Source organism: Mustela lutreola, chromosome 4, assembly GCF_030435805.1.
Source record: "Mustela lutreola isolate mMusLut2 chromosome 4, mMusLut2.pri, whole genome shotgun sequence".
NCBI classification, from domain to species: Eukaryota; Metazoa; Chordata; class Mammalia; order Carnivora; family Mustelidae; genus Mustela; species Mustela lutreola.
The window spans coordinates 156,366,858-156,391,208 of NC_081293.1; the positions used below are offsets into that span (position 1 = coordinate 156,366,858).

The window sequence follows — 24,351 nt, forward strand, 5'->3', positions numbered from 1 at the left end:
TACTTGTGGTATAAATTCATATTGTTTTCCTGCTTTAGTTTTCCCTTCTCTACACTTACTGAGTATACATTCTCATACATTTGGCAGTTTTTCCATACTCTCTAGCAATGGCATGTTGTTCATCATTTTATCTGGCTAACATACTCTGTTTTTGGCAAGATCCTTTAAAAAATTGAGCTTCAACATTAAAAAAAAATTTAAATTTTTAGTATAAAACATCAATTGAACGAATCCCCCCGCTCGCCAAAAGGAGTTTTCACTTTGTAAAGGGTTTTACTGTAGCACTATTTTAAACACTCTGCAGGGCCCTCTGAAAGCCAGTCTAATTGCTCCCTGGCATGGCCAGGCATTGTTCTAGAAAAGGAGTAAGAAGAATTGTTGCATATCTGAAATCCTTAGGTTTCCAAAAGTCCCTTTCAGAGTCTACACAAACCTTTACCTTTTTTTTATTTTCTTGAGTTAAGCAGACCTTTTTAAGAAGTCCATACTCAGGGTGATTTCTTTTTAGCTCACCAATTTTGTTATTTTAGAATTTTAAAAATTATAATAGTATTTTCATATCTTTTCAGCCACATTATACTCTTAAGTTTTTTTTTTTTTTTAAGCTATCTTGGGCATTAAATTAATATTGATTAGTAAGAGAAGGAAAATGAATTCCAAATTGCAAATAACTGACTTGCTGATGAAATTTTATAGCAAAGTCCTTTGCAAGTTGGAGGATTCTGCACTGTTCTTGCTTACTGTAATGCCTCAGTGAAATGTAAATGGAAATAAGATTCTGTCTTTAAGTAAAGGTAAGTATTATTCACTGATTTGTGAATAGTATTTCAAATACATGTTTTATGTATTTCTGACAAAATATGCCAAATATGACAAAAAAGGTAAAGAGTCACCACTCTTTACTAAGTGGTGGTCCCATTAATTCATCTTTCAGTTTTATTGTCCTGAATTCACTTTCTCTTTCCTCAGAGGATGTACTGAGTAAAGATGCTGGGGAATGTGCAATATGTCTTGAAGAATTGCAGCAGGGAGATACTATAGCACGACTGCCTTGTCTATGCATATATCATAAAGGGTAAGTTTCCTTTTATGTTTACCAAGTTGATAGTAGAGTAAGAGATGCTTCTCAAAATTTCAGACATTGTTCTTAGGGCTGAAAAGTTTTCTTCTTAATTGAAACACCCTCTTTTCTTAAAAATAACAGCCCTTTTTACCTGCTAGAACTAAGATTTAAGCCCAGATCTGTTTGTATCCAAAAATCTACCATTTGTTAAACATCTGCTGTTACCCAGGTATTGTCCATGACAATCTAGCTAGGTAATCTCCTGTAAACCTTGTAACAATCCCATTTTATGATTGAGGGAATAAGCCGAGGGACCACAGAAAATCTATCCAAGGTCACATGGCTAGTAAATGGAAGCGGTAAGATTTTAGCCACCTCTGTTTGGCTCCAACATCCATCTAGAGTCTCATAAAGTATTCTTGGTTTCAGAGCAATATAGGGAGATTTTTAGATTTAAAAAAAAAAATCTTTTAGGGTAAACAGAAAAAAATAGAAAACCATACATTTCAAACCAATAAAAAGAATGAGGTAAAATTTTATTTAAATTTAGGTGTGGTTGGGGAAAAGCATAGAGAACACAATAAATAATACAAAATGAGGCAAAAATAAATCCATTATCAGTAATTTTAATAAATCTAAATAAAACTCATCAGTTGAAAGCAGATTGAAAGATTGGGATATGCCATTGCTGAGCAACACATGTAAACATAAGCATATAGAAAAACGTGAAAGTGAAGGAAGAAATAGAAAATTATGTCTGGGTGAATACGGACTACAAGCAAACTGACAAAGCTAAATTAATATCAGACAAAATAAATCTTAACAAAAATATTACTAGTATTGTATCATAAAGGTATTTAAAGCTCAGTTTTGGGTGAACCGAAGAACATAGTCTCAAGGTAAATATTTATAGAACTGCCAGAAAAAGTGGACAAAAATGTCATGATAATGGGAAATTTCAGCATAGTTCTCATTGGCTCAAGCAGGTAAACACAAAACGAGTCAAGACCTAGAATAATCAAACAGTACAGTTAACAGGTTTGTCTAATGGATGTATGTGTATCTGCACCTACCATTTAGTACATTTTCTTTTCAAGCACAGGTGAAATATACAGAAATTAATGGTGTACTGGGCCATAAGGAAGTTTTAGCAAACTATAAAAAATCGGTACCATACAGAAAGCTAGCTGTTCTCTGACTAGTTCTATATTGGTAATAAAAGATGAATAATCTTCACACATACTATTAAGTAATTTGTAGATTAAAGAAGAAATACAGTGGAGGGGCGCCTGGGTGACTCAGTTGGCTAAGTGTCTGACTCATGATTTCAGCTCAGGGTCCGGAGATCAAGCCCTCTGTTGGGCCTCGCACTGGGAGTGGAGCTGCCTTAGGATTCTCTCCCTACTCCCACCCACCCCCGAAAAAGAAAAGAAATCATAATGGAGCTTAAAACTACTCAAAACTGAATAAGAATGAAAAACCCTTTTGACATTTTCTAGGGTGATTCTTGGAAGGCTTGTGTTAGAGTAAGAAGAAGGACGAAATCATTAAACAAGTTCTTCCTTAAGAAATTAGAAAAATGAATAAACACAAAATAGAGCAAAATAATAAAGGTGAGAGAAGAAAATAATGAAATAAAAAAATTACACACTAGAGTAGAGACCAACAAAGCCAAAAGTTGGTTCTTTAAAGATGAATAAAATAGGCCTCTGGCAGGTTTGCCGCTAGAAGGAGAAAATGAACAGTATAGGAATGACAGATAACTTGAGAAACAGTAGAATTGAAAAATAATTGGAAAATTTTGTGGAAAATTTTACAGTCTTTGATTTAAAAATATAAATAGAACAGGCCATTTCCTTAAGAATATTACTATATTTCCAGTTCATTGTATTTTATATAATATATACTTATTATATATTATTAATTATATGTTATGATATATAGTAATTACCAAAATGATTCAAAGAGAAATAGAAAATATGAGTTGACTAATAACTATTACAAGACAAACCTTGAGAGGTGCCTGTGTGGCTCAGTTGTTAAGTAGTATCTGCCTTCAGCTCAGGTCATGATCTCCAGGTCCTGGCATCGAGGCCTGCATCAGGATCCTTGCTTGGTGGGAAGCCTGCTTCTCCCTCTCCTACTTCCCCTTGCTTGTGTTCCTCTCTCCCTGTGTCTCTCTTTGTAAAATAAATAAATTTAAAAAAAAATTTTTTTTTAAAGACAAACCTTGAAAAATAACAAATATTAAAAAATTAAGACAAGACCTAAAAACAGGCCTACAAAGATGGTTTGACAACAGGTTCTACCAGACATCCAAAGAACACCATGTTAACAATTGTAAACACCTCAAATAGTAGGAAAAGATTGTAGGTTCTCCCACTTATTTTATGAAAATAGTATAAACTTGATACTAAAATCATAAGATGGGACACCTGGGTGGCTTAGTCGGTTAAGCATCTGCCTTTGGCGCAGGTCATGATCCCTGGTCCTGGCATCGAGTATTGCATCAGGCTCCTTGCTCAGCAGCGAGTCTGGTTCTCCTCCTGCTTGTGCTCTCTCTCTCTGACAAGTCTTTTTTTTTTCTTTTTTTAAGAGAGAAGCTTTTCTTTTTTTCCCTAGATTTTATTTATTTATTTGATAGATCACAAGTAGGCAGAGAAGCAGGCAGAGAGAGAAGGGGAAGCAGGCTCCCCACTGAAGAGAGAGCCAGAAGCGGGGCTCAATGCCAGGACCCTGAGATCATGACCGAAGCGGAAGGCAGAGGCTCAATCCACTGAGCCACCCAGGTGCCCCATGACAAATAAATCTTATAAAAATAAGTAAAATCAGACAAGACAAGTATAGGAAAGTAAATTAGAAGGCACTCTTATTTATGAACATAAATGCAAAAAATCCAAAAACATATTAGCAAACCAAATTCATCAATATATATCTAAAGTAATAATGCCTCATGACTAAATTAGATTTATGCTAGGAATGTAAAGACACTGTAAGATTAGAAAATCTAGGGGCACCCGGGTGGCTCAGTCAGTTAAGCCGCTGCCTTCATCTCAGGTCATGATCCTGGGGTCGTGGGATGGAGTCCTGCATTAGGCTCCTTGCTCAGTGGGGAGCCTGCTTCTCTCTGCCTCTGCCTGCCACTGTGCCTGCTTGTGCGCGCTCTCTCTCTCTCTCTCTCTCTCTGACAAATAAATAAACTAAATCTTCTTAAAAAGATGAGAAAATTTATATATATAGTATACCACATTAACAAAGGAGAAAGACCATATTTTCTCAACAAATGTGAGAAAACATTCAGAAAAACTCTATACTTAGGAATTAATGATTTCAAAACAAAGCAAAGAATAGATGTTAGATAAATTATTAAAATTAAAGAATAAATGTTAGATAAATTATTAAAATGAATAAGAGGGGTACCTGGGTGGCTCGGTTGGTTAAGTGTCTGACTTCAGCTAGGTAATGATCATAGGGCCCAATGTTGGGCTCCCTGCTCAGAGGGCTCTCCCTCTGCTACTCCACAGACTCCTGTTCACTTGCTTGCTCCCTGTTTCTGTCTCAAATAAATAAGATTTAGAAAAAATTAATGAGAACTGAGGCGCCTGGGTGGCTCAGTCAGTTAAGCATCCAGCTCTCAATTGCAACTCAGGTCATGATCCTCAGGGTCATCAGATCAGGCCTCCCTGAGATGGAGCCTGCTTAAGATTCTCTCTTTCCGTCCCTCACCTTCTGTACACATATGTGTGTGCTCTCTCTTTTGCTCTCTTTCTTTAAAAAAAAGGAGGGGGGAGATTAAGAATTTAGCAGGGTTGCTAGATTGGAGCTCAACATGAAAATTGGTTGCAATTATATATCCCAGTAAGAAAAAGGAAAATAAAACCTTTCTTTTAATAGAATAACAACATTAACAGCCACAAAACCTACAATAGCTATAAGCTGTGTTGAGAATATATCCTACAAAAGATACTCAAGATTTTAAAATTTCGCTGAAAGATACACAAGATTTAAAATTTGAGGTATACCATCTTGTGGATAGGAAGATTCCATGTCATAAAGATGTCACTTAACCCCAAATTGTGTAGTTAATATAATCCCATTCAAATCTCAGCTAGAGTTTTCATATAATTGGATAAGTGGATTCCAGAATACACATGAACCAAAGAGTCCATATGGCAAGAACAGTCATAGTCAGGAAGAAGAAAGTGCTGGGGGAACTTGCCCTGTACAGACACATTTTAAGACTATTAGTTAAGACAAGTGTGGAAAGGTCATAGGAATAGAGTCCATAACCATTTGTGTGTATATGAGAGTCACCATAGCACAGGGTTGATAAAAGCATGGATTCTTGGGAGTTAAGCCTTCCTCATTCTGATCCCAGCCTCTCCACTAATTCATTGTGTGATCTTGGTCAACTTGTACTTAGTTTTTCCCTCCCCCAGTCTATAAAATGAGGTGGTAGTACCAACTTCATCAGGTTGTTAGGAGGTTTCAAATGAGTTAAATTTTAGAAAGTGCTTGCACATAATAGATACTACGTAAATAAAGTAAATGAATAAAAAATTGATTTGGCAGAGGTGCTACTAATAGCAAGAGAAAGAATGAATTCAGTGAATGGTACTGAGATCAGATGGTTACTGATGTAGAAAAACTGCCAACCCTTATTTTATAGTTGAAATAAGAATCAGTTCCCAACTGACTAAACATGTGCCTATGGAAATAAAAAATCAAAGTGTTAGAAAGAATGTAGAGAAATGTAGACCTCTTGGTGAGAAATAGTTTTAGGGCTAAGATACCCCCCCCCATAAAAGCTTGAAAGAAAAGTTCATAAATTTGTATTAAAATTTAATACATTTTTGCATTGTGATACTAGAAAAAAGTAAAAGTAAACTAGACATCAGATTGAGGTTTTTTCCAGTACGTACAGCAATACTTTGTTGGTACAGTATCTGAAACAAGCTTCTCCTCCAACAGCCTTCTGTAATGCAGTTAGCTCGTTGCGGTTGGTGAGGGGGAGGACAGTGACGGTGTAATGATACGATCTTCATACTGGTTCATAAAGAATACTCAGCGCATTAGTGTTTGCTCTGTCAAATAAAACCAGGTGAAGGTCCATATGGAAGCAGGCTGTGGGAGAACACAGTGTTGGTATACCCTGTTTCATTGCACTTCATTTTATTGTGTTTCACAGATACAGAGGGGTTTTTTTTCTTTTTTTAAACAAATTTTAAGGTTTCTCACAACCCTGCCTAGAGCAGGTCTGTTGGCACTATTTACCCAACAGCATTTGCATACTTTCTGTCTTTGTGTCAAATTTTGGTAATTCCCAGTAATATTTCAAACTTTTTCAATAGTTGTTACAGTGATCAGTGATCATGGCTCATGAAAAGCTCAGATGGTAGTTAGCCTATTTTAGCAATAAAGTATTTCTAATTAGATTAATAAAATAAGTTTATTATAAATATAGATTAATTATGAGTATTTTTCTTTTAAATTCAGTTAGCCAGTATAATAGTACATCATTAGTTTCAGATACAGAGTTCAGTAATTCATCAGTTGCGTGTAACACCCAGTGCTCATCACATCCCATGCCTTCCTTAATGCCCATCACCCAGTTACCCCATCCCCCTCTTTTCCAGCAACCCTCAGTTTGTTTCCTAGAGTTGAAAGAGTCTCTCATGGTTTGTCTCCCTCTCTGATGACTTTCCATTCAGTTTTCTCTCCCTTCCCCAGTGGTCCGCTATCTTGTCTCTTACATTTAATTTTACACAAACACACACACACGATACGTATATGCACTGGAAAACAAAAAATGATTTGACTCCTTTTATTGTGATATTTACTTTATTGCAGTGTTCTGGAGCCCAGCCCCAGGATATGAGGGGTACCTAATACTATAATAGTATCCATCCCCCAAACATTCTTACACCCAGTTCAGTTAGGCTACGGGCTTCACTTTGGAAGTGCTTGCTTACTTCATTCTTAGTTCTCAAATTGTGCATTGGGCCTTTGTCCCCATATTAATACTAATCCTTCCTTAGTCCTCTTTTTTAAGTGATCTCTATACCCAGTGTGGGGCTTGAGCTCTCAGATCCATAGTCCCCTGCTCCACTGACTGATCCAGCCAGGCACCCCCTTCCTTAGTCCTCTTTATGTCAAGCTGACTTCACCCTCGGTTTAAAAAAAATCCTATATTTACAGTGGTATTTTATTTATCTGGAACAAACACAGCTTTGTTCTGGTTACAAGGTTGTATTGTTTGAGTGTATGATTTTCTAGAAAGCAATGCTCATCAGAAATGTGTATACTACATTATAGCTGAAGTATTTGGATAATAACTTCCTATAAACCTAGAAGAAAAAGACAAAACAGAAAATTTGTCAAAAGTTTTTAAGAGTCAATTCAGGGGAAAAAAAAAAACCCCAGATGGCCAGTAAACACACAGATGTAAGTTGGTATACTTGGTGAATAACTCTGTCACAGTTGTGCACTGTATATATTCTACACTCGGTCATTGCACTCCCAAGTGTAAGCCCTGGGGGGAATTCTTGATCTTATGCTCTACAATAGTGCTGCTACTAGGTGTGCAGGTCCAGGGTGAAATAAACAGCTCATGGATTAGCACTGTGTGTGTGGGCCACTCTTTGAGTAGCCCAGCTCTAAGAGACATGTGTAAGAATGTTCATAGCATCATTGAAAGTGTCAGGAATGGACACATAAATTGCAATACGGTTGTATTTATGGGAGATTATAATGATAATTTCTCAGTGTGAGTCAGAATTACACATGGCTTGTAAAATAAGTACCCATTTCAATCACATAAGTACAGTGAGTTGTTAATATATCTGGAGTATTTTGTTCAGTACTTCTTTTTTGAGTTGGGTGGCAAGGGTAGAGGGAGGGGAGAAAGAGAATCCCAAGCAGACTCCAGGCCTAGTGCAGAGATGGACATGGGGCTCAGTCTCACAACCCTGAGATCATGACCTGAGCTGAAATCAAGAGTTGGACGGTCAACCAACTGAGCCACCCAAGCGCCTCTGTTCAGTACTTCATTTAAGGGATGTTTCGGTAGACCAGGGGACCACTAGAGCCAAGTGAGTAGGATAGAATGCAGGCTAAAAAGCCAGCGTAGGCATGGTTATTTAGACAACAAAAGTCTAAGTGGCAACAAATTATTTTAGATATTTGAAAGAATATTGGGTGAATGAGATACTTTACCCGTTTTCCTTTTAATTTCATCCATTGTTTTTACCCACCAAACTATCCTATCAGAGTATGAGAATGATACATAATAATTTTGTCTGTAAGCATATTGGCCAGGCCTTCAAGGTTTGTGGCATTTGTAAATTTGACATGTGTCAACTATGAGAATGTTGAGCAGTTTGCATTCTGCTTGGGTAACTTCCTAGTTGTTGGACAAGTTACTTAACCTTATCAAGGCCTTACCATTTATCACAGTGAACTAGAACTTTCTGCAGCAATGAAAATGTTTCGTATCTCTGCTGTCTTGTAGAATAGCCAGTAGCTATGCATGTGGCTCTTGAGCTCTTGAAATGTGGTAGTGTGACTGAGGAACTGCATTTTTCTTTTATTTAATCATATTTAAATTGTCACATGTGGCTTGTGGCTATTGCATTGAACAGTGCAGATCTACAGTGAGGATAATTATATGCACCCTAATATTTAGCTTCTAATAAGGTCATGAAATACTTTATAAATTGGATGATTGTGTATTTATATGTGTATGTATTGTAGAGTGGGATAGAATTAAATAAAGGGCTATAGGTGCATGTGAGTATTGAAATACAGTCTCTTAAAAGATGCAGTACTGTGAAGAGTTAGAATTTATTTATTTATTTATTGAAGATTTTATTTGACAGACAGAGATCACAGGTAGGCAGAGAGGCAGGCAGAGAGAGGAGGAAGCAGGCTCTCCGCTAAGCAGAGAGCTGGGATCATGACCTGAGCCAAAAGTAGAGGCTTTAACCCACTGAGCCACCCAGGCGCCCCAAGAATTAGAATTTAAAAGCTGTTTTTGATTACATTGTTAGGTACATGAACAGACTGATATTTACATGAATGAATATTTTGAAGAGAAAAATGTCCAGATTTGTCACTTAATTTTGAATACTGGTAAAGTGGTTAGTTCTTTAGATTTTCTTTTGGTAATGGTTCTATTTAAACTTTAAGTACTTTAATTTTACAAAGATTATTTCCTTAACTGCTCTGAATAATGAAAATGTGGGATGCCTGGCTGGCTCAGTCCGAAGAGGATGCCACTCGATCTTAGGGTCATGAGTTTAAGCCCCAAGTTGGATATAGAGAGTACCAAAAAAAAAAAAAAATGTAATAAACAGGCCTTATCTTTTACTTACATATGCCAAATATTTAAAATACTGAATTTTTTTCCCTATAAATATATACTAAGGTCAAGAAAGAGTTTTTATTATGGCTGTTATATCAATAATTAATAAATGTTTCAATTTTTCTGGTTTTGTTCTTTTCTAGCTGCATAGATGAATGGTTTGAAGTAAATAGATCTTGCCCTGAGCACCCTTCAGATTAAGCATCAGCTTCCTGTTTTATAGGTAATTTTCTCTTTTTCTGTTTTAATTGCTTTTTAACTTGTTACCTAAGTTCTACATTCTCAGCCACCATTTTTAGTCATTCATTTATTGAAGCATGCGCATGTGTGTGTGTGTGTGTGTGTGTGTGTGTGTATGAATGTGTGTGAGTGTCCATCCCAGACACTGTTAGGTAACCATGTAAAAAACTCACATGAAAAGATAAATAGGAAGCAACTTTTTGATTCCTGAAGAAAGTCACGTATTGACTAAGTTCTCCATTCTTGGTACTTTAAAACACATATAATTTTAGTTTAAAGCTTAAATCCATGAAACATATGGTTGGTATAAACTTCATACATGTACTACACATATGTACATATTAGCATATATTACCCCATTTTTCCACTAAGAAATCTGAGGGCCAAAGTAGTTAATTTCATGACTTCAAGAAGCAGTATGCACAGTAGCCTCGGGCATGCATTTAGGAACAGAATTAAATTCTATATTCTTATTCCAAACTTGAGGGGTATGTTCTTAGGTAATGCAATATAATATTATAATTCTAATCATAATAATTAGTTAACATTCATGTTGTATTATTACATACCAGGCATTGTTCTAATAAGCATTTTACATCTATTAATAACTTAAACTAATTGTTGTAGCAACCTTTTGAGCTCAAGACTCTTGCTATCCCTTTTCCCATTATACAAATTGAGGAAACAGAGTTAGAGGTTACAAAACTTGACTTGTCAAGCTAGTTCTTTGGTAGAATTGGGATTCGAACTCAGGCATATTGGTTGCAAAGATTGTGTTCTTAGCTATTTTGCTATAATTAGGTAGGGGCATTTTCTTGGGAGAAGTTTCATCATGTTCTCATTCATTCAGTTTAATCTTGTACCTTACTATCCTCAGCATGTTACATAGTGCCTGTTTATACAGTAGGAGGAAAAAAGAAAAAAAAAAGAATTCTAAACCGAGTACAGAATTTGTTTTGCTCTGCTGATTTAGCTTACTCATTATCCTGCATTATCTGAAAATGTCCAGTGAATTGAATGATAAACTCCCTTGACAATTGCTCTTTTCCATATTCTGTGGAGTGAGTGAAATGACATCATTTATTTAGCTTTGTGGAAAAAAAAAACAGTTAATTGATATCTTTGTATATATGAAAAGCTTTTTATGAGAAGACTTGCAGAAATGACATATAGTATTGGGTTTTTACATCCAGGAAGAACATTTTAGCCAATCCTGGAATTGTTTCAGGAGTTGGAGCCTCTGTGTTCAGAGACCTAAGACAGTAACTGCCAACAGTTTTTTCTGAATGGCTAAGACTAAAGACAGGAAACTGGAACGATCATTGTCCTTAATGAGGATAATTCAGTAGCAGCAGATTAGAGTATTGACAGAGGAGATTTGAGGTCACCTAATAGCCCTTATAGCAACTGAAGTAAGAACTGCAGCAAGAAGGGAGACCTCTGTCACAACTGCGGTAGGGTTCTGCATGGGAAATGGGTGCAAGAAGACTATCAGCTCTGAACCTTTTACCATGAGGTGATTCAGATCAGACCGTGACATGTTGGAAGTATGAATTGGTTTAAGATTTCTGTGTAAAAGAAGAGTGGCCATGGAGTGATATTTTGAGTATATGAGCAGGTATGTTTTTATTTCACTGTGAACAGGTTTTTTGAAGAGGAGGATGCTTGGAATATCTTCAGTGTAACCTTATGTCTGGGCCAATAAACTAAAAGTATGGCTAAAATTATAGAAGGATTTAAAGAGAAGGACTAAAAACCTATGCTAATAACATGAAATTTTTATCTTAATATTTTACATACCAAGGTAATATGTCTCAAGTTTTCCACCTATAGGTAAAATGTGTCTTTTAGAAGCAGTAAACTTTTTTATGTGAGGTGGGATTTTATGGTTATAAAAATGTTTTTATTTCATGATCCAGTCAGCTAAATTTTTCCTTTAGTGTTACAATGAGCTTATGGGCTTTAAGGGACATGTGTCGCATCTCATAGTCTGTGCATGTTGGTTTTAAGCAGCATTTCAGTTTCCTTATGCGTCAGTGTTATCTTTTTATTGATTTTTTAAAAATATATATATACATATATATATATGTATATATATATGTGTGTATATATATATATAGAACCTTAGTTCAGTGGCAGCGGCCCTTACAAATCTACAAGTCAGTGGAATCTCCTGCATCTTAAAGTCCTTTTTACAAATTTACAGATGTAGAATATCTTCACTCAAGTGTTTGCTTCAAGTTCTGACTGCTCTTACTTGTCAGGTGATAAATTCCTCCCATCCCTTTTGCTGTCTCAGATTAAACCTGTGGGTTTGAAGAGGATTTACTGTTGCTGAAAACATGTTTTGTTTTGTTTTTTTTTCCCCCAAAGATAATTACTTTTTTGCCAGGGAGAATGCACAAGCAAATGGAGTGGCAGGCAGAGGGAGAAGCAGGCTCCCTGCTGAGCAAGGACCCTGATGAAACCAGGACTCAGGGATCATGACCTTAGCCGGAGGCAGACGCTTAACCCACTGAGCCACCCAGGCATCCCTGTTGTTAAAACATTAAAAACAACAACAACAACAACAAAACCCATGACATATAGCAGCAGCACATCTAGCATTTGTGATGTTCTTCAGCATAAGAATTTAATGGACAGCCCAAAATAGATACACATAACAATCTAAGGTTTTGATTAGTTAGGAAATTGTTCACTATTTTAAGTGGAAGTTGTTAGTTGGAGAAAGATTAATAGGTGGTGTGTAGGTGTTGCGTGTTGTCTGTTTTCTGTACTCTGGTGTGGTCTTTGTTGTGGAGGGAGAAAACGTGTTATGTGGTGGCTATTTTTTGTAACTGTTCTAAGCTTGAATTGGTCCTTCTCTCCTTTATTTTGCAGAACACTAATTTTAGGAGTTTTTAAGAATAGTAAGTGTATGATAATGGATAGCCACCAAAGCAGTGTTCATGGGGAAATGGGTGTTGTATTTTGATTGGTGTCAGTACTGTGAACCACTGCTTAAACCTAATGCATCTGCTTCCACACAGGTTTTCTTGTCTTTCCAAGATGCTTGAAAAACTGAGAGGATATGAGGATCTGTCTCTGGAAAAAGAAAAAACTGCAGGCATACTCAGCCAGAAATCTGAGTTCTGTGAGACTTGGTAATGCAGAGATGGACAATCATACAGGGGGATAACCCTGCTAAAGAGAGGACAGTTGCCACAGAACTCAGTGTACCAAACATGCATATAAAGGACACACAGGGATTTTGAAAATGCTGCACATCCCTTAATAGTCATCTACATAGGTAACACTGATAAACATTTTGTATTCAGACGCCAAAGTTAATTGATTTAGAAGTTGATTTTATTAAGTTCTGTAGAGCTGCACAACTAGTTGTGGTTTGACTTGGTTTTAAGTTGGGGGTCACTTTATTTTTCCCCAACACGATGTTTCTGCATTCATCTATTCTTAAACTGAGGACCGCATAATGTACTTCTTATAAATTAAAGTCTTAAATGTGAAAACAAGAAATGTAATCAAGCAGTAAAACATTGTCTGAATGTAGACCATGATCTCAAGTTCTTCTATTTTTTTTCCCCCAAGAGTGGAAAATAGACTTCTGCATAGGAGAGCTAAAATATGTTAATATTTGAAATTAAAGGTGTAACAGTACCAGAATGCAGTCCAAAGAGTAAATCAGGTTACATAGTTATATTTTAATGAACTAAATCTAAGATTGTCGATTGAATTGCAATTTGTTAAATCTATTATTTCCTCCTAAGTAAAACCGCTCAATAGTTAATCAGTAATGAATCATCTTGCAGCTATGCAACTTTTTAAAAAAAATAGAAATTACCAATTTTAAGTGCTGCCAGCTATAATAACTTTGTTTTAACGGGTATTTTTATTTGTTCTCTTCATGTAACTATTTTATTGTGCTTTGCATCTCCAGACAGTTTTCCCACATTTGGATAGAATGTTTAGCAGGTTGTAAACTTCGTAACTTATGAAAAGGGTAAAATAAAATTTTCTTGAATGGAACTTGGAATAATTTGAGGGCCATTTTATATACTTTTAAAAATCAGAATTTAATCGGGATGCCAGATTTATAGCAATTTGCATCTTTAATTTTCCAGATAATCTGGAAGGTAGTGTTTGATAAATGATTTTTTAAAGCAAATATGAAGATTTTGTTAATTTATAATTTATTAATGTGTTATTACTGTAATTGAAAATGTTATAGAGACTTTTAAATTCAGTCTTGTGTAGAAAGAAATGTATTAAGCAAAATTATGTGAATAAATATTCCCATAAAAATACATCTGAATGGTTAAAAAATACTGGAAGAGAGCTATCAGGGCTACAATAGTGAATGTCCTTTTTTTTTTTTTTTAATATAAAAAGATACCAATAAGTAGATCTCATATTTTCAATATATAGGGAAAATGTTATCAGTGAACATTTAAGCAGTGCACTTTACTTGGTATTATTGAAAGCTGCACAGTACTGTTTCCTTATTTTAAACTTTAAGTATTTGCCTTTCTATTCAATGCTGCTATTCTTATTCTCAAATTTTTTCCCTATTTCTGGTTCTGTTTTCATATTTTTTGAAAGGGCACGTACAGGAGCAAAATGCTGCTACCCAGAAAAATTAGTGTTTTAGAAGCAATTAAAAAAGTTTTTCTTTGCTTTCTGTGTGATTCTAGACCAGATAACATTTTCCCTAAAGTTATGCTGTGAAATGCCTTTTGTTATGCTGCAGTTGACAGAAGCATCCAAAATCTTGGTTGTGACAGTGGACAGCATGGTTTCATAGGTGCTTTTTAAAACAGTTATGGGAAATACTCTTGCCTCAAGGAAAATATTCTTTCCCTAAATTTTTTCCTATTATCATGAAATCTTAATACGAATCCATGTTGCTTCACATTTTTAATTTTGTAAGCTTTCACACGTACACACATACCCAGTCACCCCAGGAAAAGCCTCTTAGAATATTCTGTGAATAATTCATTTTTTTCTACTACTGGTATATTGTATGATGGTAAGAATTGTTTGTTGTCTTCCATTCTTGAAGGCAGAGATTGACTCTGGCTGTGGTAATTACCTATTAATATTCTCTTGGAATTTGATTTTCTGATACAGTTTACTCTTTGGCTTTTTAATTTTATTAAGTTTTAAGTTTACGTCCTTTTCCTTCTTTCTGTCCCGTCCTGCACCCTCAGTCTCTTGCTCAGCCTCAGACTGTCCCAGGATTCTGCACCGCGGCTGCTACAGGGCAGGCTCCTGTGTTGTAGAAGAAAGTTAAGTGTTTATTTGTGTTGAGTGCTACTCGATTATTAATACTTATCTAGGGAAGTTTTTACTTAAGGTCTGTTTATAGCAATCCCTTTTTTGTTAAAATAGACAAAGCTTGGCATTTTTACTTTAAGTTTGGTCTCTTGTCAATGATTCCCTAAAAAGAAGAATTTAGAAATTGAAAAGAAAATGTTTTTAATAGCCCAGATACTCTGGTGTTTATTCAGAGTCAAAGTTACTACTCTGGAAAATATTACAATATTCTACATAATGTCACTTATGACATTTGTAAATCTGTATGTGGACACTGAATAGTCTAAGTAGGATATAAAAATCACACCAGATATATTTACATATGTAGCTTGAAACTACTGACAACTGAATATCATGGAGACAAAATAAAGATCAAAAACCTAGACATAAAGTTGGTGGTAGCTTTCTAGAATCTTTGTAAATATGTGTTTTCCAGTAAGATTGCACTTACATACTTAGAAAACGGTATGTTCTGAAATTTCACTTTAGTGCCACTCTTCATAATGGGTTTATTGTCAATTTTGACTCATTTGTTCTGGCTTTTTTGGGTTTTATTGTTTTTGCCAGAATGTATAAGAGACAGTAAGATTATTCTATCCTACTTTTGACTCTCTGCCAGAGAAATTAGACTAAACTTCATCTTAATCTGTGTTTTTAAGATCTGGTTATAAATCGGATATAGATTGTATTTTAAGAGCAGTGTTTGTGATTGAAATATAAATAATGGTTTCTAGAACTACATTTTTGGGGGGTGAGTGATAGCTGAACATTTAAAAGGCCAGGTTGTTAACTGTCGCATGCTATATGAGTTCTGGTTTCTCAGTGCAAGTTTTACATTTATTTTAAATGTTTCACTGTTACTTCAGTTCTCACCCACTAAACACTATTAGAATGTAGCCCAAAATGCCTGAGGGTGTGGCACTGTCAGCATATTTGCAATATGTATTTTGAAAAGATTTCAGGTTAAAAATGTATTTGTGAAAATGGTAGATTTCCTTTTCAAAGCTCATTTTAATTTCTATTTTGGGTATAGTAAAGTTTAAGAGCAGTTGTTTAAATGAACTACTGTATAGAAAGACTAAGAGATACTTCTTTAAATGACAAAGACAGTAAATTAAATGTAAATATTACCTAATTTTATTTACAAACTTGGAGAGTTGAGGAAGGGAAATTTCTTAACGATAAGCTACTACATTTGAACAAAGCATGAGACTCTTTCTAAATACTCAAGAATAATTGAATTTCCTATCTAGTTGATATCTATATTATGCATCAATAGTGGTATCCAACCCATCTTATTTTTTCCATAGAGGAAGTTCCCATATACATCAGATTATTGGGAACTTTGTAAAACTGCATAGAGATAAATGTTGCTTATTAATTGTGAGTACAGTTTGTTAGTTGCAGGAAATCTTCTAGTTCATTGGGGCCATTTTCTTGCAGTTGGATCTATCCTGAGGTGAACTCAATACATACAGACAATGTATTAAATGTGAAGTGTCCCTTGTTCTTGTACAGATATTTAAAAAAAAAAAAAAAATTCCAGCATGCCAGTATTTTGTCTTTGGCCTATCACCCCATACCCCTTTTTTTTGAAGTGTGTAACTTTGGTTTTTTTCTTTGCTATATTGTGAATAACAATAGTTAAATTATCTGGTTTTTTGTCTATTTTTCTTCTCTATATCTTTTCATTCTGAAACAAAATTACTTCTTTGTCTTCTTTAGAGGAAGTTGCTACTTGGTATACTCCTAGTGGTGATTCTTAAGTGGGGAACAACTGAATGGGTGAAATTTTGATAATGACTAACCCAGGCAGTGCTTTGAGTGCCATAGTCTATGAATGCTGTGTGTAAGCTAGGAACCTGAATGTTGTTTTTAAATTACAGAATTCCTGAATTGAGTGGGAAATACCTAGAACTAAAAGCATTCATTAAAGGAAACCAGAAAATGTTAATATTAAGTTTTAGCTGAAACACTAAGTTTTAACTGAAACACTGAATAGCAACACTGAATACTGTAGAAATGCACTTGCTATACTTAGGGGAGTTCGTATATTTTCAGATATTTAAGCCATCATTCATTTTAGACCAGCGTCTAATAATAAGATAAATTTCTGGTTTCTTGTTCGTAGAGAAGCAAAGAGCAATATGGCATATACCCACATCCCGAAATAAAGGAAAAAATATTGTAATATCTGTTAACCAACATTGACATTAGCTCTACCCTAGACTGAGGCATCTATCCGGACCCCAAGTCTTAGAATAAGTGACTGATTTCTCCTATTAAAAAATTTTATGCCTGCCTTTTTTATTTGATGTGCTGAGATTGATAGCTACCAATGGTTTATGTTTATAAACTAGTTCTGCTTGTTCTCTCTTACCAGTGAACCTGGCACTAGCATTTTGTAAAGGTTACATTTTAGTCAACAGCATTTTGGACACCTGTGTGCGTATGATACAGTTAACCCTCTAGGGAGGTAAAAAGAGATTTTGCAATTTGATGATGGTATTGGTCTTTATTATTAGAATCCATTATACTTTACTTCTTTGCAATGGCTTGAGTATCAGTTTTTTTAGAAAATCACAGTAATAATATTTACTTCATTGCTTTGTTCATGGTTTCAAAAGTGACTCTTCTGTAATACCTCTTACATTCCTCTATTAGAAAATATTTTCCTGTTAAATAAGATTATCAAAAGCATCCATCACAAGAAATTTAGAAAGTGTACTAGGAGTAACTTATATTGGTGAGTCATAAACTAAGATGGAACGATTCATTACTGACATTTTAATAAAATTTCCAAATGATGTTGCCATATTATCCTGCTATTTAGAAATAGAAAATAAGAGAATGTTTTTAGGGAAATGCATCCTATCCACTGTAATATCTAGAACTTGACAGCATGTTACAGTAAAATTGAGAATTATCTGATTGCTGAATGGTTACCATGAATTAACTGATGTCACAGTTTATTTTTGTATACCTATTAAGTTAAAAGTCTAAAATAGCTTGAGAAATGATGCGGTGGTAGTGAATGAAGAGTTCTTTATTACCATAACCATAAGTAAAAATGTACTTTGGAATTTCTAATGTGAAACCTACTTGTAAATTTTTTAATTGAAATATGGTTGTAGTAGAGCTATTAAGTTTTGGGAAGGAATGGTCTGTTAATGTGTGATCATAACTTTTAAACTTGAGATTGTATTTGGTAATACTGTGTTTTTAATTAAACAGAGGAGTACTTAATCTTTTGAAGCACAGTTTTCATGATGCAGGAGGTATTGAGCTTTGTAGCAGAGCGGTAAGGAACATGGGTTCTGAAGCCAGACTGCCTGGATTGCTATCTCTTTTCACTTGGGCGAGATGCTTAACTTCTCTGTGCCTTCTTCCTTTGCCTATAAAATGAGGTGAAACTACTGCCTACCTCAAGATTATTGTGAGGCTTAGTGGGGAAAGTACATGTATGCATCAGACACACAGTAAATAATAATGTTAGGGGTTATTAGAGACAATAAAAGTGTTTGTGCTCATCCATGAATAAATAATTTTTGTTATTCTCCGCAGTCATGAGGTAGAAGAGTAATGTCTTGGACTTTAGCTGATGAGTTTAAGAAACCTATGTATAGGGCGCCTGGGTGGCTCAGTGGGTTAAGCCGCTGCCTTCGGCTCAGGTCATGATCTCAGGGTCCTGGGATCGAGGCCCGCATCGGGCTCTCTGCTCAGCAGGGAGCCTGCTTCCCTATCTCTCTCTCTGCCTGCCTCTCCATCTACTTGTGATTTCTCTCTGTCAAATAAATAAATAAAATCTTTAAAAAAAAAAAAAAAGAAAGAAAGAAACCTATGTATATAATAGAAGACATTGTGGGTTCTGTTCTTCCTTCCTTCTCAGATCTAGAGATCATCTGTCCCAGCTTATGTATTAAGCATACTTGGTTCTGTGGACTGTTAGGGACCAAGAATATGGCAGTCTAAGATAGCTAACCTCTAAGACCTTAATCTTCAGTGTGGGAAGCAAATAAGTAAGCAAGCATGTAATAAAGAGTAATAATTGCTGTTACAGATATGTACACAAGGGACAGTGGGGGTAGTGAGGAAGGTCACTGAATTAGGCAATGGAATGATGAAACAAAGTCTTTAAGAACAAATAGATCACACATAACACCAGGAAATGTGGATAAAAGGACACGTGCAGTGGAAGGTTTGGTAAGGGTATTGCTAAGGCAGAGAAGCATAGCACATACAAGCAGGACATTCTTGGAGAATTGCCCTGCTCAGAGAAGTAAGCAGGTGACAAAGCACGATTGGAGGATCTGAGGCGGGAAAAGGACAGTCAGATTTACTCATCAGATTTACTCAAAAGATTAGAGAGGAATGAAACTAGAGGCAGAGGGACTTTGTTAGATAATGTAGCAGTTCAGGCTAAATAATGGAGAGGCAAAACTAAGGAATGACAATAGGGAAAGGAAAGATGAAGAACTTAAAAATTTAGAGAGGGAAAGGAACTCAGCTTGGTAATCATTTACACATGGGGGATGAAAGACCAGACCAGGACAACTCCATCTGTACTTTTCTCCATGTTATGAAAGATTGAGTTTTAAGACTGATTCCTGAGATTTTCCTTTCTGGGCTTTTTGTCTAGGACCATTTCCATTATACCAGTCTTCTCAGCCACTCGGAAGCTATGTCGGAAGGGTATTTGTAGAAGTTGGTATACAGGAAAGATGGGTGCTACTTTGTAGTAGGTGGGTTAGGTTAAGCTAGAGGAGGACCGGAGAGGTTTATTAGTTCCTGGAAGGCTGTGGTTGCCAGTGGGTGCTTCATGATTATCTTTGTTTAGTGAAGGACAGGAAAAGAGGACTGATAAGCTTCTATTTAGTACCTGGAGAAGCAGCAGAAACCCTGGGATGTCCTTGTATTATATTAGGTCAAGGAGTCTGTTTCTCTCACAGATTCCCTAATCTAATACAGCATATCTCTGAGGACACCAGACTTATCACAGGTTTCTCGGAATTGGTTCAAAGATAGACCAGTAGTTAACTTGGAACTTCCTAGACCAGAAATTCCTACAAAGCAAGGCCGTTAGAATAATAGAAACTTAATACCTTAGAGAGAATTGTCCTGAAATGGAAAAACAAAAGAACAAACCCCTTATATTCAAAAATATATTTGCATGATTTAAGATTTGACTTCTCACATAAAGTGAAAATCCTTTTTCTGCAGTACCTTAATGATGCTGTAATTATAATACCATTGTTAAATTCTGCCAGATAGTGCCTTATTCCTCTGGTTCTTCCCCCATGAACTTAAGAATTCAGTGTTTATTATTTTATGAGAGTTAAAAAGGACCTGACCAAAAAAATAACTTCCTAACAAAGTCAGTTCGAGACTTAAATTCTTTCTGATTGGCTTGATAATTTAGTAGCTGGGTGACTGAAAGCAAACCTGTATACTACTAGCAATGCATATTTATATTTCAGAAAAATATCAGATAACTGTATGTCATGAACCTTTTAAAGTAGCTCATTTATAAATGAAAGTAGTGTTACTAAATCTGTAAATGTTAAGGATATTTATTACCTTTTTAGAGGATCTCCAACAAGGGAATCAGCATACAGTTCTTTGTTTGGAGTTCAGACATTGCAAAGGCAAGGTCTTCGTGGGGTATTTAAATATCTAGACTATTGTCATTTTAGCACGTAATTGGTATAAAAATCATCAGTGAGATGTTTTTATATCTTTCTTCAGATTTTGAAGTCTGATGTATATTATAGCACATCTGTATTTGGAAATAGACACGCTTTAAGTACTCAAGAGCCATATGTGACCAGTGGCCAGTAGGTCTAGATGAGTCTGGAAGGTTGGTTTTCTACTTCATCTATCATCCTAAATATATTTTTTTAAAGATTTTATTTATTTATATGACAAAGAGAGATCACAGTAGACAGAGAGGCAGGCAGAGAGAGAGAGAAGCAGGCTCCCTGCTGAGCAGAGAGCCCGATGCGGAACTCGATCCCAGGACCCTGAGATCATGACCTGAGCCGAAGGCAGTGGCTTAACCCACTGAGCCACCCAGGCGCCCCTATCCTAAATATTTTTGAAGGTCTTGTAATTCCAACTTGTTAAAGACTTTGGTCTCTGAAAGTTAATTAGGTTTATACATGAGCAGAGCTGGTCCTCTTTTGTTACTAAACTGAGTCAGAGTTTCTTCATTTTGTCCTAGAAGTACCTTGAAAAGGTGGATTATTTAAGGAATCCTCTTTATTTGCTCTCACAGATGCTACTGGCTTTTATTATGACTACAGTGTTGGTAAAGATGCACAAGCTCTGAATGACTGAGTCAGTGTTAGAGATAGGAGTTGGTGTGTTTGTGGCAACCAACAGGAATTGTGAGCTGTGCTGATGAATAGCTCTAGTCCAAGGTGTCCCCTGCGTAGAGCCCTGTGGGAACAGTTGCTGGAGTTTCAGGCCTTACAGGAGTAAACTTTGTACCACATCCATGCTTAAACTGCTAAACTTGTCCACCAGACCCTCGTGCACAAAACCGAGACTTCCAAATCCAGCTTTGAGAGCCACCAGTGGTGAAGTCTGAGCTGTCTTCAATAAGCTGCTCCCTGCTTTGTGTGGGGGTTATGTGTTCAAGGGCACTGTTGAAGGGAGTCAGCAGTGGAATTGCCAGGGAGCTTGGTCACAAGGACGCTACACCGGGGGAAGACAGGTATAGTGCACTCTTCAGCTTCGGATCTCTGCAAATCAGTAATCCCTAAAACTTCGCCGAAGATAAGATCTGCTTGGGAGGCAGGAAGGGAAGACAATTTTTTTAAAAGATATTAAGGCCTTGACCCCCCCGCACCAGAGAGTCTGAGTTCATTGTTGCAGTGTGGTCCTGTTGCACTGCCAGTCTACAAGTTGATCTGGTGTTTTCTTAAATGTACCCCAGATGGGGTGCCGGCCCTTGATTGAGGAGGGGAGTGCCAAGCATGTCCTAGAGCTTTACAACTAAAGTCGAGCTACAGTTCTCTTTCCTTACAGCTTACAGCTCTTTTTGAACGAGCAGACTGTTCTGTCATTACCCATTCTTCCCAACTCTGTGGTTCATAGAATAAACTGCCTGTTCCAGCCAAGCTGAGATCCTTGGTTGGTTGGTTTGTTTTTTCCACTTTACTCACCAAAGTTTGTAAATTGCTAAAAGTCCTTTCCAGAACTCAGCTCTGACAAATCAAAAGCTTTTTAGCTTTCAGGGTCATGTTGCTTCCTTTGGCTTTATTTAAAACAAACAAAAACCAAAAAAAAAAAAAAAAGAGAGAGAGAAAACACCTTTGACGTCAAAGTTGAGCAATGGTGTCTTGGTTTTGCTTCTTGTGTCTCCTATTGAAGCAGCAGCTCCAGTGAGTCACTGAGTCAGTTGCCACAAGCAACCAGGAACGAAAGGCATGAAAAATGCAGCAGTTAATAATTCAGAGATAGCATTCTGTTACATTCAGAACAATCACTAGAAAGACACTGTACAGGAGTAGTTGTGTGATTTCCATTCCATTTCCTTTGATTTCCACTTAATCTTGGTCATCTTGAAGTTGTCTTAGCCTGAAGACTGTGTGGGAGTTAACTTGAACTGGAATGGCAGAGTGAACTGAAGTGTGGGTTCATTTAGCATATATGTATTGAACGTTGGATAGAAGTATGGTACTGTGTGAGGGACACTGTACACTGTACACTGATGCGGAAAAGAGTTTCTGCCCTTACAGAGCTTACGGTTCCATATTTTTAGCAAAAGCTGGTGATGAGGCATGGTGTAGCAAATATATAAATAACATGGTATGTGAAACCTAGTTCTTGAATAAGCATTTGTGTCAGATCTTTCAAGGCGTAAGATTAATTTAAAGACACTGGAAACTACTTTCTGTGACTGTGCCTCTGTTAACAGTTTCCTGCTGGCGCCAGACCCTCGTATGTGTCAGTGCCGCTAAACAGGTGAAAACAGCTGAGAGCTCTACAAACACTAGGATTGCAGGAGAAACAGCCAGGCAGACTTGTTAGCTCATTTCCATATTTCAGAGGCCTGTTTCCTCAGTAAGAATGGTGATACAGTTCTAATCAGATTTTTTTTCTTCACAGCTTTTTAAAAGCCACTCCAGTCAGTTATAATTTATATACAGCAACATTCATCGTAAGTGTACAGTCTGATGAGTTTGGGTACATACATACACCTGTGCAACTATCAACACCACAACTGAGATCGAGAACATTTCCATCATCCCTCAAAAAGTACCACAAACCCCCATATGCCCAGTTCCCACCCATCCATCCTCTACCCCTAGGCAGCCATTGATCTGCTTGTGTCACTGTAGATTAGCTGCATTCAGCTTGTCCTTTATTTGTGGAAGGCTTGTTTGCTCAGCCTGTCTTGTGAAGAGGCATCAGTGTTACTGCTTGAATCGGTTCTTTTTTATTGCTGAGTAGTATCCCATTGTACAAATATACTGCAGTTTGTTAGCCACTCCCCTGTTGGTGGACTGGGCTCTTTCTGGTTTGGGCTGTTACGAACAAAGTGGCTGTGAACATTGATAAAAAAAATATTTATGTGAACATGTGATTTCAGTTCGCTTGAATAAATATTGAGGAGTGGAATAATTGAGTCCTATGGTAAATATTTGTTTTACTCTCTAAAATACTGCCAAACTGTTCTCCAAAGTGGCTGTACCATTTTCCATTCCCCCCAGTGCTGTGTTTTCTCACATTATTGCCAATATTTGCTGTCATCAGTGTTCTGAACCTTGGCCTAATTCTAGTGGGTCTGCAGTGGTATTTCGTGATTTAGTTTGAATTTATCTAACCATTAATAATATCCTTTGTCATTTTTGTTGGTCTTTTGGTGGTAGGTCTGTTGAAATCTTTATCCCAATTATGTTTAACAGTTTTGTGGAGGTATAATTTAACACACCATAAAATCATTTAAAGTGTTGCAAGTTCGCCCGTGTTAAACATGCGTTCGTAATTATTTTTGCTGAATAGTTTCCTATTATTTGGATATACCACATTTGTTCATTCACCAGTTGATGGAAATTTGGATTGTTCCCACTTTGTTGGCTATTACGAATAATGGCTGCTATGAGCATTCGCTTTCAGCTCTTTGTGTGGACATTGGTTTTTTCATTTGTCTTGGTAAGTACCTGCAAGTAGAATTGCCAGGTTATATGCGTGTATCTGTATGTGCTGTCCCACCGCAGGAAGCGTCAAAGGCTCGCTCACTGTTACCTCCTCGCCAGATCAACCTCCTCGCCAGATCACCAGATCACCAGATCAGTGTGTTCTGTTTCCGTTGTTGTGATGATTGTCTCTTGCTTACTGCAACTAGTATCTCAGATCAACCTCAGGC

The 24,351-nt window shown here is 36.5% G+C and overlaps 1 protein-coding gene across 2 annotated transcripts in view; it reads left to right on the forward strand.

Moving 5' to 3' along the window:
* Window positions 1–24,351, forward strand: part of ZNRF2 (zinc and ring finger 2) — a 394,136-nt gene that overhangs the window by 83,773 nt on the left and 286,012 nt on the right. Inside the window, exons 3-5 of one of the 2 annotated variants that reach the window (XM_059171479.1) lie at window positions 970–1,075; window positions 9,569–9,648; window positions 12,695–23,610. The exons of the other annotated variant lie outside the window; for it this stretch is intronic. Coding sequence (XP_059027462.1) covers window positions 970–1,075; window positions 9,569–9,626 — 164 coding nt within the window. The 3' untranslated portion in view covers window positions 9,627–9,648; window positions 12,695–23,610. Of the gene's footprint in view, window positions 1–969; window positions 1,076–9,568; window positions 9,649–12,694; window positions 23,611–24,351 lie in introns of those variants that run through there. 2 annotated transcript variants of the gene reach the window in all.